This window comes from Acanthochromis polyacanthus, chromosome 13, assembly GCF_021347895.1.
Source record: "Acanthochromis polyacanthus isolate Apoly-LR-REF ecotype Palm Island chromosome 13, KAUST_Apoly_ChrSc, whole genome shotgun sequence".
Lineage (NCBI taxonomy): Eukaryota > Metazoa > Chordata > Actinopteri > Pomacentridae > Acanthochromis > Acanthochromis polyacanthus.
In genome coordinates, this window is record NC_067125.1 from 12,861,581 (window position 1) to 12,876,791 (window position 15,211).

Here is a 15,211-nt window from a genome sequence, read left to right on the forward strand (position 1 = left end):
CATGACTCGACAAAAGTAACATCAGTTTCAGTCCAAACGTTTGGGTATATCGAACAGAAAGTGTGCTCAAAAAGACATGCAGGGCGAGGTGGAGGAGAGAGGACACTGGGGAAGTAAGGTGGAGTTTCTCCTGGCTGTTGCTGGGAATGTCGTCGGCCTGGGCAATGTGTGGAGGTTTCCTTACCTCTGCTACAAAAATGGAGGAGGTAATCAAACGTGATGCTCACTGCATGCTTATGTTGAATTAATTCAAGTTTTGGTGAATTTACTTCAATCAGTTCTTTTCAATTTACTACTAGATATATTTATGTTGCAGGGTTTTGTTGATAGGTAACATGACAGAATCCTACAAACTCTTTCAGTATGAATGAGTCAAATTCATGCAGTTTAAGTAGCCTGACTTTAGACATACTTAGGTCAGTAATAGTGGGAAGTGTATTGGTTCGATAAGCATGCCATCCGGTAGTATTTGAGCCAAAAGCTTCCAGGTACCAGCAAGTAAAGCTTGATACTTTCTGTGTCTCGTAATGGAACTGAGGTAGCTGTAACTACTTTAAGTAATGAAAATTTATTAAAAATAATTTAATAGGTACATATAAGGCCTAAATTGCAAAGAAAGACTGTCCGAGGCTCTATGTAAAAGACAAAAAAAGTCAAGCAATGAATCTGTAAACCTCATTTCCCTTAAATTTGGAGTACGTAAATCCAATGCAACAATTTCTTGCCTAAATAAGTGAATATCTCCCCAAAGTATATGTGAGAAAGAAGAACTAGAGTTCTGTTCTGAGTATGTGTTGAACAAAACTTCAGTGTTTGTACACAGGCCTGGCTCTGTGACTTGGCAACAGTGACTTGGACTATTCCATATAATGACGGTGTGTCATGTGCACATTCATGCTTGAGCACATGAATGGCAAGAAAAGAGGGGGAGGGAAAACTGGGGGAGAGAGAGGAGTGGGAGTGAGAAGGATGGGAAATCCAGCGCATGCATGCTAAATATCAACAATCTTTTCCAAAATCCCCGACTCCATCTTTAACACTGACTAAACTGAAACCCATTCATACTGGAGCCATGTCTGAATTATTTAGAGTTTAATTTTAAAAAAGGTGACAAGTTACTCAGTAGCTAGATCTTCTTCTTCTTTTCCTTTCGGCTTTTCCCTTCAGGGGTCGCCACAGTGAATCAATTGCCTCCATCTAACCCTGTCTTCTGCATCCTCTTTACTCAGTAGCTAGATCTATTCTATTAAATGATGCAAAGTTGCATGTTCTTATCAAATCACTCAAAGATATTTAGTAACGGGTAAACAGAAACATCAGCAACTAGCAGAGATTGTCTCTGTTCAGATTTATTTGTTGTCCGGGCAACAGTCCAAAGTCTAAAGCTGCTCAATTCAGAGGGATGCACTTCTGGTTGAGACGATCGTCAAAACCTTCTACATGACCCATCAGTTTATAATCATTCACAAAATCTATCCCAAGGTTCACAGTCTCATAGGCGGGATTAATCAGTCCTTAAGAACAGACCTTTGTGTAAACCCTGTTGTCGTCTATGTCAGGGAGATCATTAAGAACCCAAGTGCAGATACACACAATGCAAGCAGGTGGAAGCAAAAAAGACAAACTTTACAAAAGAAATGTATTGGAAAGTTAACATGTGAATTAACAAAAGGTAGCTGGTGATACTGGGATTAAAAAAAAAGTCAAAAGCAAACAAAGCATCCTTCCATCCATGTTTTAGATATCACTTTATCTTGTAGAGGATCACAGGGCTGGCTGAAATTGATCTCAATTGACCTATCTGACTTAAGGCAGGCTGCATCCTGGACAGGTCATGGGTTCATCACAGAGCTAACACACAGAGACAGACAAACATGCACTCACATCTAATCCAGAGAAACTATATCTAGAAAATAACATTAGGACACATGATTAACAGACCCAGTGAACAAATGGACTGGCAGGAGAACAGTTTAGAAAAAATTTCAAACTGGTGACTGACAGGAGAAGACGCATAATGCGTATACATAGAACTGAGAAGGAAACGAAACACAGGAGAAACTCATGAGGGTCAGGCAAACGATCAAAGAAAGAACACAGAATTTTGGCATCTTTTAGCACATTTGGAACAAAGGTGCATTTGACCCGCTCAGCACTACAGCTTCCATAGCGGCCTACCGGATCTTTATGACAGGGTTTGTGATCACAGATCTAACATGACGAAAACAGCCTGAATGCAGAAGTGCAAATTTATCTTAATGCATCGCAGAGCTGCTCGATTGATTTTAGCAACTTTAATGTACGTGAAGTGTGTTTTATCTTGGAAAATGGCATAGGATTATGACTAAGTATCAGCTGCCACTAAATATTAAATTACTTGGATCAGATCGGGGCAAAAGAAACTAATCAGGACATCCAAACAGAAAATAGCTCCCTAAGTACAGGACATAAGTTGGGAAAACCTTAACTCAGGTCAACTAATGCAGCAGCAGTAGCAATAAAAGTGAAACTATATACTTCTTGTATTGTGATATTGCAATGAAGCTGCTTTTAATGTAAAAAAAAAATGCCGATAAAACACGAACAAGTTTCATTACTCACAGTGTACTTGCAACTCTGAAGCCGTAGTACACATATGTATTATTGTGTATTTTGCAAATTTAGGTGCATTCTTGGTGCCATATCTGGTATTTGTGGTGACCTGTGGCATACCCCTGTTCCTGCTGGAGACGACCATAGGCCAGTACACTCAGGAGGGCGGCATCACCTGCTGGAGGAAGTTATGCCCACTGGCAGAAGGTACATGGAATGAAAAACAATACAATGCACTGTTCACACCACACAATGCTGTAGGAACATTTTTTTTACAGCAAAAATATATCAACAAGCATTGTTAGTTATTTGCAAAAAAAAAAAAATTCTTTGTGAAATTAAAATCCATCCATCTGTCCATTATCTATACACCGCTTAATCTTGGGGTCACAGGGGGCCTGGAGTTTATCCCAGCTGAGTTAGGGTGAAGGCAAGGGACACCCTGGACAAGTCACCGGTCTATCACAAGGAAACAATCACACTCACATTGACACCTACAGACAATTTAGAATCACTAATTAACCTCAGCATGTTTTTGGACTGTGGGAGGGAGCCAGAGAACTTGATGAAAAACCCACACATGCACCGAGAGAGCATGCAAACTCCCTGCAGAAAGATCCCAGGCCCAGGTCAGGACTTGAACCAGACATCTTCGAGCTGCAAGGCGACTGTATCTTCATGTTATTTTTATATCATAGTTAGACTTTTCATTTTACAATTATTTTCATACTTGTTTATTTTTAAGCAAGCACGAAAATATCTGTTCCAAAAAGTGACTAAGTCCAAATAGTAGATCTGATCAACTAGGTTTCTGTGGCACTGGCCAACAACAACAACAACAAAAAAAATCAATAATGAATAAATTAAGGTTTGTCTGCAACAGAAAATGTCAAATCTGGCCCTGCAGGTATTGGCTATGCAGGGCAGCTGATCCTCCTCTACAGCTGTCCAACTTACCTTATTATTCTGTCCTGGGCGTTGCTCTACCTCGTGTTCTCCTTCAGCCCACAGCTCCCTTGGGCCAACTGCAACAACTACTGGAACACAGGTACAATTCCAAGATTGTTTCACTGTCTGATGCATTCAGACTGATTTGTGTGACAGAGGACGTAGTAATATTTGAATGATGCATGATGCCAAAGATACATTAGGGTGCTTCAAAATGTTCTCGACCTCACTGTCAAACATTACAGGAGAAAGATTGTTCTTGGATTATTTTTCAACACCATCTGCTTTAACATCGATGCACTTGGTCCACCGATGTTAAAGCTTGCTATCCCTTTGTGAAAGAAGGTAGCATGGATGACTTCATCATCACTCTGAAAATGGTGACTACACAAGTGGGATTTTGGTTTGGGAAACAGAATTCAGATGGTCCTTGCCAGGTGAATAAGATTCATGGCGCAACAGTTCAGAGCCACATTACTCTGCTCTGCCACATGTACTGTGTGGACAGGTGCATAGTTCTGGAAAACAGCATGCCAGCTCGAAGCTTTCCTCTTTTTTTCTGTTTGATTGCTTAAAAATAAAAGCAGTGAGTTTTCGAGGACAGCGACATAAGGCTTTCAGTTATGCCCCACAGTGGAGGTTCCACCCCTTGTTTCCAGGTAAGGTCAAAAACTTTTTAAAGTACCCTTGTACAAAGAATTGTCTTCATTTTGTTTGTAGCTCATGTGAAAAACATATGCATGAAACAATGGAACTAATCACAGAACATTATGCACTTTGATCAATAGCTATATTGTGCATAACACCGACATAAAACTTGACAGGTTTTCCAGTTATTACTGTAATCAAAATGGTACAATTACCATTTCAAGGCTTGCAAGCATGGAATTATTTCCCATTAATTCCTTTCATCCTTACAGATGACTGTGTAGACTTTTCAGCAAACAATGCCAGCGTACCATGGACCAACCTGACGAACTCGACCTCTGCAGCTACAGAATTCTGGGAGTATGTCTGCACAGATGAACAAACAAAGTCTCCAGATGGTTCATTGCATTCCAAGTTACTATTCAATTAACATTTAATGCAAGACAAAACAAAATTTCCTCTTTACTTCTAGACGACGTGTGCTGGCTCTCTCAGGGGGCATCGAGGACTTAGGCAGCATCAGGTGGGAGGTGCTGTTGTGTCTAATTACTATCTGGATCATCTGCTACTTCTGTATCTGGAAAGGTGTCAAGTCTACAGGCAAGGTATTTATAGAGACCACAAAACTGTTCTACATGATCAGCTAGTATACCGGGCTTTCCAAAAGTTCTGTTACACGGTTTCATGATTTTTAGAGATGTTTACATGTCGGAGTGAAAAATTCCATTAAATAAACTGAAAGTTCTACCTTATAGGCAGGTGTCCTTAATAGAATTTTTTTCTCCGGTGAAGTTGTATCAAGATGGAAGTCAAAAGAGTTGAGATATCTGCTCTCCTTCATGCTGGCCACAACAAGTCTGACAGAGCCAAGCAGCTGAACATCAGCCAGATGACCGTCCACAGAGTCGCGGAGAGGCTCAAGAATGGTGAAGATCTTTCAGATGATCTTTCAAGAATGGTGAAGACCTGAAAGATCTTCACCATTCTTTAGCCTCTCCGCGACTCTGTGGACGGTCATCCGGCTGATGTTCAGCACAAAGGAGAGCAGATATCTCAACTCTTTTGACTTCCATCTTGATACAACTTCACCGGAGAAAAAAATTTGTATTAAGGACACCTGCCTATAAGGTAGAACTTTCAGTTTATTCAATGGAATTTTTCACTCCGACATGTAAACGTCTCTAAAGATCATGAAACCGAGTGTAACAGAACTTTTGCAAAGCCCGGTATTTACACACGTGGACAAAATTGTTGGTACCCCTCAGTTAAAGAAGGAAAAACCCACAATTCTCACTGAAATCACTTGAAACTCACAAAAGTAACAATAAATAAAAATTTATTGAAAATTAAATAATCAAAAACAGCCATCACTTTTGAATTGTTGATTAACATAATTATTTAAAAAAACAAACTAATGAAACAGGCCTGGACAAAAATGATGGTACCTCTGTAAAAGATTGAAAACTATTTGACCAGAGTGGCATGATTAACTCCATAAATGCCTTAAATGATGTCACCTTCTCCAGGTGGTGTATTTCACTGCCACCTTCCCCTATGTGATGCTGTTCATTCTCTTGATTCGCGGACTCACTCTTCCTGGTGCCCTACAAGGAGTGAAGTTTTATCTTCTACCTGAAGTCTCACGGCTCTCAGATCCTCAGGTAGGAACTTAATAACGTATAGTCACAATGCAAAGTGCAGGTAGACAAATATACTTACTGCTGCTGTTGGAACAGGTGTGGATGGAGGCTGGGACTCAAATCTTCTTCTCCTACAGTGTTGGTGTGGGCTCTATAATTGTATTAGGCAGCTACAACAAGTACAACAACAACTGCTACAGGTAAGTACTTTCAGTCCATGCCTGGGCTTAATGTTTAGTTTCATGGCATTCTAGTACAATTACAGACCACTTCTGGTGAAAACCTTATTTTTTTTTATCTCTTTAACATGCCCATACGGTGTTTTTTTTATATACGAAAACATATCATGATTAAACTGAGCAGTCGACACAATTGCTGAGTATTTCCATTTTGAAAAGTCAGTGCACGGATGACAGTTTGGGAAAAAAAGGATTCAGACTTCTGTGGTGTCATATCTAACAAACCTCAGGAAGCAGTCCTGTTGACTCGTAGGACGTTTTTTAAAAATTATTATTCCCATAAAATCAGTTGCGATTTTTCAGACGAACTTTAGAGTTTTGACAACAGCTGGGGATGACAGGGTGAAGGTAACTGAGAATGTCTGGCAGAGGCCCCATTATGTTTTCAACTCGCCCCTCTAGAGGAGGTTCTCGTGCACCTTGCCACCTCCTCGGTTGGGGGCTTTGAATCTGAATGGGTCTCCATTGCAGAAGCATCTGTGAGAAGCTATGGTCAAAAGATCATTTGTGGTGACAACCGAGAAACCTGTCCATGGACACAGGCGGTGAAAGAGGTCATCAGGCTGAAGAAGGAGGTCTTTCATGCTTGGTGGGGTTCGGGGTCTCCTGAGACAGCAAACAGGTACTGGGGGCCGAGAAGCACTGCAGCTGGAGCAGTCTCGGCAGCAAACATTGTGGGAGCTCAGGGAGGCAATGGAAAAGGAGCTTTGGTTGGCCCTTGCAGGTTCTGGCAACCATTCCATGATGCCATAAAAACAATGCAGGGTTTGGTCCTTATACAACCAAAGTACAAGTTGTGTTTGTTCCCTCAGGAGAAAATAAAACACATTTCCAGTGAGTGTTGGACTCTAGCAGGGCTGCTTATTGTCTCTTTGTATAGTAACACAGTCCAAAAACATGCTGAGGTGAATTGGTTACTCTAAATTGTCCGTAGGTGTGAATGTGAGTGTGATTGTTTGTCTGTATATGTAGCCCTGTGACAGACTGGTGACCTGTCCAGGGTGTCCCTTGCCTTCGCCCGAGTCAGCTGGGATAGACTCCAGCACCCCCCGCGATCCTAGTGAGAATAAAGCTGTGTATAGAGAATGGATGGATGGATGGATGGATGTATCATCTTAGCATTCTCAGTGTCTTCAAGGTAATAAAAATATGAACATAGTTCAGTACAATACAAATAACACATCTTAAACAACATTTTTTGTTAAATGTTATCCAAGTAAAATAAAACAGTTAAGTCAGAAAATCCATTCTTTAATTTACAGTAGTTCTCTCACAACAATTTGGAACAAAAAATGGGCTTTGTAGCCTAAGGGAGTGATGTTATCTCACACCAACATAGGAACAACATGTCGTGGATTTATAGCTACGTACTCTCACTTCAGCTTGCTACACTTGGAGTGTTTTTATAATTAAACACACAATACACAAAGTTAAAGACAAGTCTGACTGATGGCATTAGGACGTTTTTCCAGATTTTATACATGTATTGCGATAATGTTATTGTAAATTCTTTTGGCCACAATAATTGGTAATTACAGCCTGACATTATGACAGAATGAGTTCTTATCAACTTTTCTGACATATGTACCAGTAAATCAGAGTTAGGCAATGCCTTTTTAAGTTTGTATGAATCACATGCCATTAAATCAAAGAGTACTCTCTGTGTTTTTATGTTTTGCAGAGACTGTCTGTGGCTGTGTTTGCTGAACAGTGGGACCAGTTTCATAGCTGGGTTTGCAGTTTTCTCGGTGCTTGGATTCATGGCTCATGAGCAGGGTGTTCCTATTGCAGAGGTGGCAGAGTCAGGTATATATGCAGAAACATACAATGTCTTTATCCTGAATTTAGTGTCATGTAACTTCTGGCATTTTTTTTGGCAACATGTTACAGTTTGTCACTAATACAGTGGTAAAGGAAGGGGAAGATTTTCCATTTTCAAATAAAAACAGTTAGATGGTTCAAAGTACAGGTTGTTGTGACTGAAACAATTTTGTGGAGAACTGTGGAGAAATATGGATTTCAGGGGGAAATAAATCAGTTTTGGGTGATTGTGACCTTTTGCCCACAGATGCTTCATTTGTGGGAGTGGGGCATTATACCCAGTACTAAAGAAAAAAATTGCAGCACTCCTACTCTGTTTGAACATTTTAATTGTATGTTTCTTTCTATTTTTGACCCAACATTCAGGGAGAAATGTATTTTTCTCATTTTACTAATACATTTATCTGACAGCTGTAGTTGTGAGTTTCCTTACATCAGATTAGGACTATAAAAGCCTATCATAATATAATTAATGATATAAAACACAATAAGTTGTTAAATGAAGCCCCTGAACATTATATAAAATGAATAAAATCTGCACTGCTTCATTCAGTCTGTTGCAATACTTTAATGCTTCTTGCATGTTAGTGCATCAGTAGTAATAAAAAAGCAATTACATTTATTTCAATTCCAATGACATTACATTGAAAAACTGAACACTGATACCATGATGGTGTGTACCCACACTTTTACTTGTTAAGTATATTTCGCTGATAATACACAGGAATGTTTATTCAAGATTTGTAAAGCAGCGCTTAGAACAAGTGTTTATAATCTGTGATATTGCTTCTTTTGCTTAAATAAACCAGCATAAACTTTATGGCAACATGTGAGTCTGGTAAGTTGGAGATACAATAATGTCTAAAACCTTTGCTGGCATCTTGTGGAAAACCAACAACATTGCGAGCACAGTTGCCTCAGCCCAAAGCCAACTGGAGCAGGCACAACTGTTTACATTGCATGCATTCCTGCTGTTGTACGTGTAACACACTTGTTCTGAACATTATGTACCTGACAACACTCCCTGCTGACCAGACTGGTATGTTATGAACGTCATCTGGGTGATGTTGAAACTACGGATTTGTGGTTTAAGTTAAGGAATTTGCATTTTACAAGGCTTTGGTCATAGTACAGGAATGAAGCTAATGATGTGACTACGAATGAGAACAGTAGGTCTTCCTCCATGAGTTAGCGCTGTAATTTTATTCCCAACTTCTGGAACTAACTCAAATCAGGCTCTGCTGAATGCAGACTTGATTTTAGGAAAGTGAGAATAAGTTGCATGGTGCTACATGAACTGAATAGGGAGTGTGGTCAGGTACTGAGGGCACTTTATGGGCCACAAACATCACTGAGAGAATTTACTGTGCTCTGTCACTGACCTCTGTCTTATGTTTCTCTCTCGCAAAGTTTCTTGAATAAGTTTAATTCATTCAACTTTATCATTATTTAATAGCCACACATTTTACACAGTTTACATACACTTATAAAGACCGTTCACAGCACATCATGGCAGTCTTGAGTGTCCAATGAATCCTACAATTCTGAATTCTGAATTTTCTATGATTTAATCACTGGAACCCTATATCCTTTGATCTCAAAGTGAGTATTTACCGTTCTTACCAGAAACCATAGATAGCTGTTGTGATTTCAGAAAGAAAGACATAACCTAACAAGTCCTCTTGTTTTCAGAACCAAAGGTGTGCTTTCATTTTGCAAGTGGTGTGAAAAAATGCCACCACTTTGAAAGAGATTTCTTATACGATCTTATGTACTTTTTGGTTCCCATCTTCTTATTGACCCTGAAGATTCCTTTTGTCTTGAGAGAATAAAGAGATTGTCTTGGTTAATGGGATTTAATGGGAATATTTATCTTTACTCTGTAGTAATGATCTTGTTGCTAAATTGTCTAAATAACAAAAGCAGATAGTAGGAGACCAAGTAGTCTAGAATCATTCTGATGTTGTTTTCCAGGTCCAGGCTTGGCGTTCATTGCTTATCCTCAGGCTGTAGCCATGATGCCTCTGCCTCAACTGTGGTCCATCTGTTTCTTTGTCATGCTCATTCTCTTGGGTCTGGACACAGAAGTAAGATGCACATTTAGATGCACTTTTTTGGAAAATTTTATTTATATTTGGAAATTCACTTCATCTTCTTCTGTGTTGTCCATTTGCCGTACAGTTTATCACCATGGAGGTGGTCATGACGTCCTTCACAGACTTGTTTCCTAAAGTTATGCGCAGGACAGGCCGACGGGAGAAGTTACTCATCCTCTTCTGCCTAATCTGCTTTTTATGTCAGCTTGTTATGATTACTCAAGTCAGTATTTAACATTATATTAATGTTTACTATGTTTTTCTCTGCTATGGGACTGTATTGCTGCCAAAATAGTTTTAAAGAACTCTCATTTTGCAACCTAAAAAAGTACATTTTGCTTTAAATAGGTTTCTATCCAATTGACAACAGAAAATAAATGCATATTAAATAAATGTCCTTGTTGTTGTCCCTAGGGAGGGATGTATGTGTTCCAGATGATGGACTACTATGCCTGTAACGGAGTATGCATCCTCTTTATCGGTGTGTTTGAAACACTGGCACTGGGACGATTATTTGGTAAATATGCTGTTTTTAAAGGAGTAGTTTGTTTATTCTTTACATTTCATTATATGCACTGCCTGGCAAAAAAAACCAACAAAGTCACACATTCTAATATTTCACTGGACTGCCTTTAGCTTGGAGTATGACGCTCTTTTGCTGTGGCATCGTTTCAATAAGCTTCTACAATGTCACAGCATTTGTTTCTGTTCAGTGATGCATTTTTTTGACCAAGATCTTAAATTGATGATGGGAGAGTTGGACCGCTGCACAAAGTCTTCTCCATCACATCTCAAATGTCCTCAGTGGGGCTGAGGTCTGGACTCTGTGGAGGACAATCCATGAATGAAAATGACGTCTCACGCTCCTTGATCCACTCATTCTCAATGTGAGCCTCATGAATCCTGGCATTGTCATCTTGGAACATTCCCATGCCATCAGAGGAGATAAACTCCACTGATGGAAAGACCTGGTAATTCAGTATATTCAGATAGTCAGCTGACCTCATTCTTTGGGAACATAACATTGCTGAACCTGACCAACCCCAGATCATAACTCTAACCCCCACAGGCTTGTGGGCACTAGCCATGATGAGTGCATCACTTCATCTGCCTCTCTTCTTACCCTGATGCCCGCATCACTTTGGAACAGGGTAAATCTGGACTCATCAGACCACATGACCGACCACATTCCTCTAAGATGATGGTTCTCCACTATCCTTCTAGGTTTTAATAACGCGTTGGACAGTTCTTAACCTGATTTTAGTAGTTTCAGAAATCTCCTTAATAGTTTTCTTGGCTTGATGTAGGCCAATAATTTGACCCATCTGAAGCAGATTAACATTGTTTCCATGACCACAGGATATGTCTTCCGACATGGTTGTTCAAGAAATGAGAAGCTCCTCACTGCATCAGCTGGGGTTAAATAAGTTGTTGCAGCTGAAACATATTCATCTCTGCAGTAATTATCCAATGGAAGGCTCTTACCTATTTGCTAAGTTAGATCCAGGTGGCAATTTTTTTGTGGCCAGGCAGTGCATTTTACTGTAATGATATTGTGTAAAACTATGCAAAATCCTCATGTAATTTGTACATAAAAATTCACAAACATGGTCTGATTTGATTGTTTTACTCTAACTCATCTCGTTTCTCCTATCAAGGGGCAGATCGGTTGTATGACATCATAAAGGACATGACAGGGGTGAACGCCAACCCATTTTTTAAAATCTGCTGGCTCTACCTCACACCGATAGTCTCACTGGTGAGCTGGACTTTCAGTGTTTCAGTGTCAGGATGGAATCTTTAGATCAGAATCCCAAACAGATAAAGACATTTCCTGTAGTCGACAACATATCCATACTTACATTTCAGTCACAATCCAACTACTAAACCATCTTTTCTTTTTTCAGGGTGCTTTTATATATTCTTTAGTTGAGTACCAACCTCTGACGTTTAATCGGTGGTACGTGTACCCAGACTGGGCATACATGTTGGGATGGGTGATGACTCTCTCATCCGTTGTGCTTGTGCCTGGATATGCACTGTTTAAGCTGATCACTGGGACTGGGACCCTCAGACAGGTAATTGATTATTATGGTAACAATTAAAAAAAACACACACATGGTGTGGATGTCTTATATAATTAAAAGTAAGTTTGTAATTTTGATTAATTTAGAGCTTTCATAGATACTGGACAATACAATATGATCAGAAAATATGCACTAAAATTGTGGACCTGACATGACATGTGGACTCCCACGTCAGTTCATGAAATGAAAATCAAAGCTCAACATATTTGCTTAACAGTTCTCTTTTTCTTTAAAAAAAACAAACTAATATATGAGATTTGATCTGTTAAGTTCCAGAGTAGAAACTGCAGTGCCTATTAAAAATATTGAAGTGGAAGTTTCCCCCCTTTTATAGACGTATCACACAGGCTCAATGCTGTAAATGTGCTAAAGGTGAATCTAATCTATTACTTGAGCAAGCACTTGTTTTACATTTTATATCACTTTCACATAGTTTTTTTCTTGTCAAAAAATCATATTAATCATGATTTATGTCATGACCATGTTGAAAACCAACATAAAGGGAACACTTGCGAGGGGGGCGAATACTTTCTTTAGTATTCACTCTACATTCTTAGCAATGCAGCAAAGCAATTCATCTACTGCTGTGTCATTTTGGTGGGGACAATTGGTGAATATTTTTCTCTATTTTATAGCGTTTTCATCACCTGTGTCAACCTGGAGTGGAACATTTACCGACCCAAAAGCAGGAGGGGGACAACAGTTTACTACCAGCTGATATGAAAGAACAGAACGATCACCTGACTGTGTCCAACACCTTAGATCTGGCACTGAGCGAGCTACAGACTGTAAAATAACTTTCTCTGCTTTTGTAACATTCCTTGAAATCCAAAGTCTTGTCTATCTATTTTAATAGCGTCACACTGATTATGGAAACTAAACTTATCAAGAAAAAAATATCACAGCAAGAGAAAATAGCTATCGAGGTTTTACCTTTCAGTGTTCCTGTTTAGAAACTGATACTATTTGCTCATAGTAAAACCTCAGAGCTATATTTGTCATTTCTCCTTTCACAATGGTATTTGTCCCTACAGACCTAAACTAGAAATTCCAGATTCTAAGACAGGAGATGAATACATTTGTACAAACTATAGACCACTGCCTCCGTGGGTCTGGTGAGTTGAGGGCCTCGGTTTATTGTGGTGCATCCAGAACCTTGATCGTATTGGAATCGCGGAGGTTTGCCGGCTGTGTCAACACTTTGGCTATTTGTTGTGCTGCATTCCTGAGAAGGTTTTCAGTGTGTGAGCGATAAGGGTATTATTGATTTTTTGATAATAAAGATGATGTCATCTTACTTTCCAAATTAAATGCATAGTGTTCACAGGCAATAAGCAAATGGCTGATAATACATTTTAGTGGGTGACAATTAGTTGTGGGGCTCCGCAAGGTTCAATTTAGGGGCTTATACGCGTTATTTTATACATCACTGACATATGAGATGAAAGATAGTGTTGGTGCTTTATATTGGAGGAGATAAATTAGCAGGCAGCACCGTAAATTAAAATGCTTAGGTGTCCTGCTTTGAAACCATTCTGTGCTGTTCACTTACTGTTTAGAGCAACAAATGCTGCAAATTCTATGTCTTCACAATAGTCTAAGTGTTAAGGTTCATCAGTGTGTACAAACTTCTTTAACGGATTCATATATTTCAGTGATGTAAAACTGAAACATATGAGAATAACTTGAAGGGCTCTGAAATATCTCTCAATTCAAGTAAATGGAAGCAATATCCAGGGAAAAGAGGGTGGCTAATTCATAGCTATCTTTAGCTCTTGGTAAATGAGTTTTCATAATGTTGCTTGCAAGTCATAGTTTAGTAACAGTAATTTTTAGGTGATCTTTTTCTAGAGATTTCTAGAGATAAAGATTTTCTTATCCTTAAAAATTACTTGTATTTTCTGTATAAATCACTGCATAAATCAATTTTTGTATTAAAAAAGGTCTTGTTCTGGAGCAGTGCGTGGACATCGTTGTAACAAATAAATAAAGTGAATAGAAATACATTTTTAATAACATTTCTAATCTATATTCAACATTACAGATGTTTGCTGTGTTGGTGTGTTTTATTGGTATTTCCAGTAATATGGTGAATTTACCGATGCAGAGTATTGTTCTGCAAAGGTAAGTGGACCCACAGCGTTTTCAGGGTACACATTTTATAGAAAGGTCAGAGGACGGTTGGGAGGGGGCTGTATGTAACTACCAATGTGAAGAGTGGTTTATTTGCTTATAGTTGCTAATCAGTGGCAGAGGGTAAAACAACAGAACAAAAGGGTAATTGAATCAAGAAGTCTGACAAACAATTGCAAATAGCAAAGCTGTGACAACAAAAGCTAAGAGGGGGGGTCTGGCAGATGTAGCCCATAATAAACGATAAAAGAATTGTTAATAACCGTGACACGTAATGGTAAGTATCTGTAGCAAAAGAAGTATCTCGTATCTGGTATTTTCTTCATCAAGTATTATGTAAGCGGCTGCATTTTGTGTCGTGTTCATTGTATTCTTCATGTACATTTAGTGGTACCAGGCACTGAAATGAACAAGAAATTGAAGAAAACAAGGGTGGTCCAATAATCCGTGTATGGTTCGCTCATTCATTTTTCCGTTTCAAAATAAAACGAGAAAAAACAAATAATCGGTTTGGGTTTTTTTTTTCGTTTAAAAATGAAATTAGAGAAACTAAAAGCAGAGAAAGAAAAAAATGCTTCGTTTTTACAAATTTTAAGGTTTAAACAAACATAAAAAGCCTTTTACAATTTGGACGATATCAGCAGAACCGGAAGTCAAAGTGAAAACTCGTGGCAATTTGATTTCACTTCCCTGTCTCAAACTCCGCACCACGTACTGTGAAAACAAGACCTGTTTGTCTTATTTAGATTGAATAGACGCATCACTCTGAGAACTCATGATCTCAGTGTGAACAAAATGGCTTTAATGGTCCAAGTAAGTATTTTTAAGTATTAAAATGTCAAGAACTCTGGCGATTCCGACCTGTTCCAGTTTAACTGACGATCAGGTTAACTGGTGATAGTTTCCGTCTCCAGATGTTTTGTTGCAGGTTTGTCCCGACCCCAGACCTGGTTGTGTGTCAAATAAAGACATTAGACAAAGAAAACTTCCCCGAAAACCGTCGGCAT

General features: G+C 39.0%; 1 protein-coding gene across 1 annotated transcript; it reads left to right on the top strand.

The window, feature by feature from the left end:
- The first annotated feature begins 1 nt into the window (after position 1).
- On the top strand, positions 2-12,945 carry LOC127536871 (sodium- and chloride-dependent GABA transporter 2-like). The gene is made up of 15 exons (XM_051958246.1): positions 2-15; positions 58-206; positions 2,665-2,799; positions 3,500-3,640; positions 4,461-4,548; positions 4,661-4,793; positions 5,715-5,849; positions 5,925-6,028; positions 7,749-7,873; positions 9,863-9,975; positions 10,070-10,207; positions 10,399-10,501; positions 11,643-11,743; positions 11,892-12,062; positions 12,707-12,945. The coding sequence occupies exons 1-15, from the start codon at positions 2-4 to the stop codon at positions 12,866-12,868; spliced, it is 1,812 nt and encodes a 603-aa protein (XP_051814206.1). The 3' UTR covers positions 12,869-12,945.
- The last annotated feature ends 2,266 nt before the right edge of the window (positions 12,946-15,211 follow it).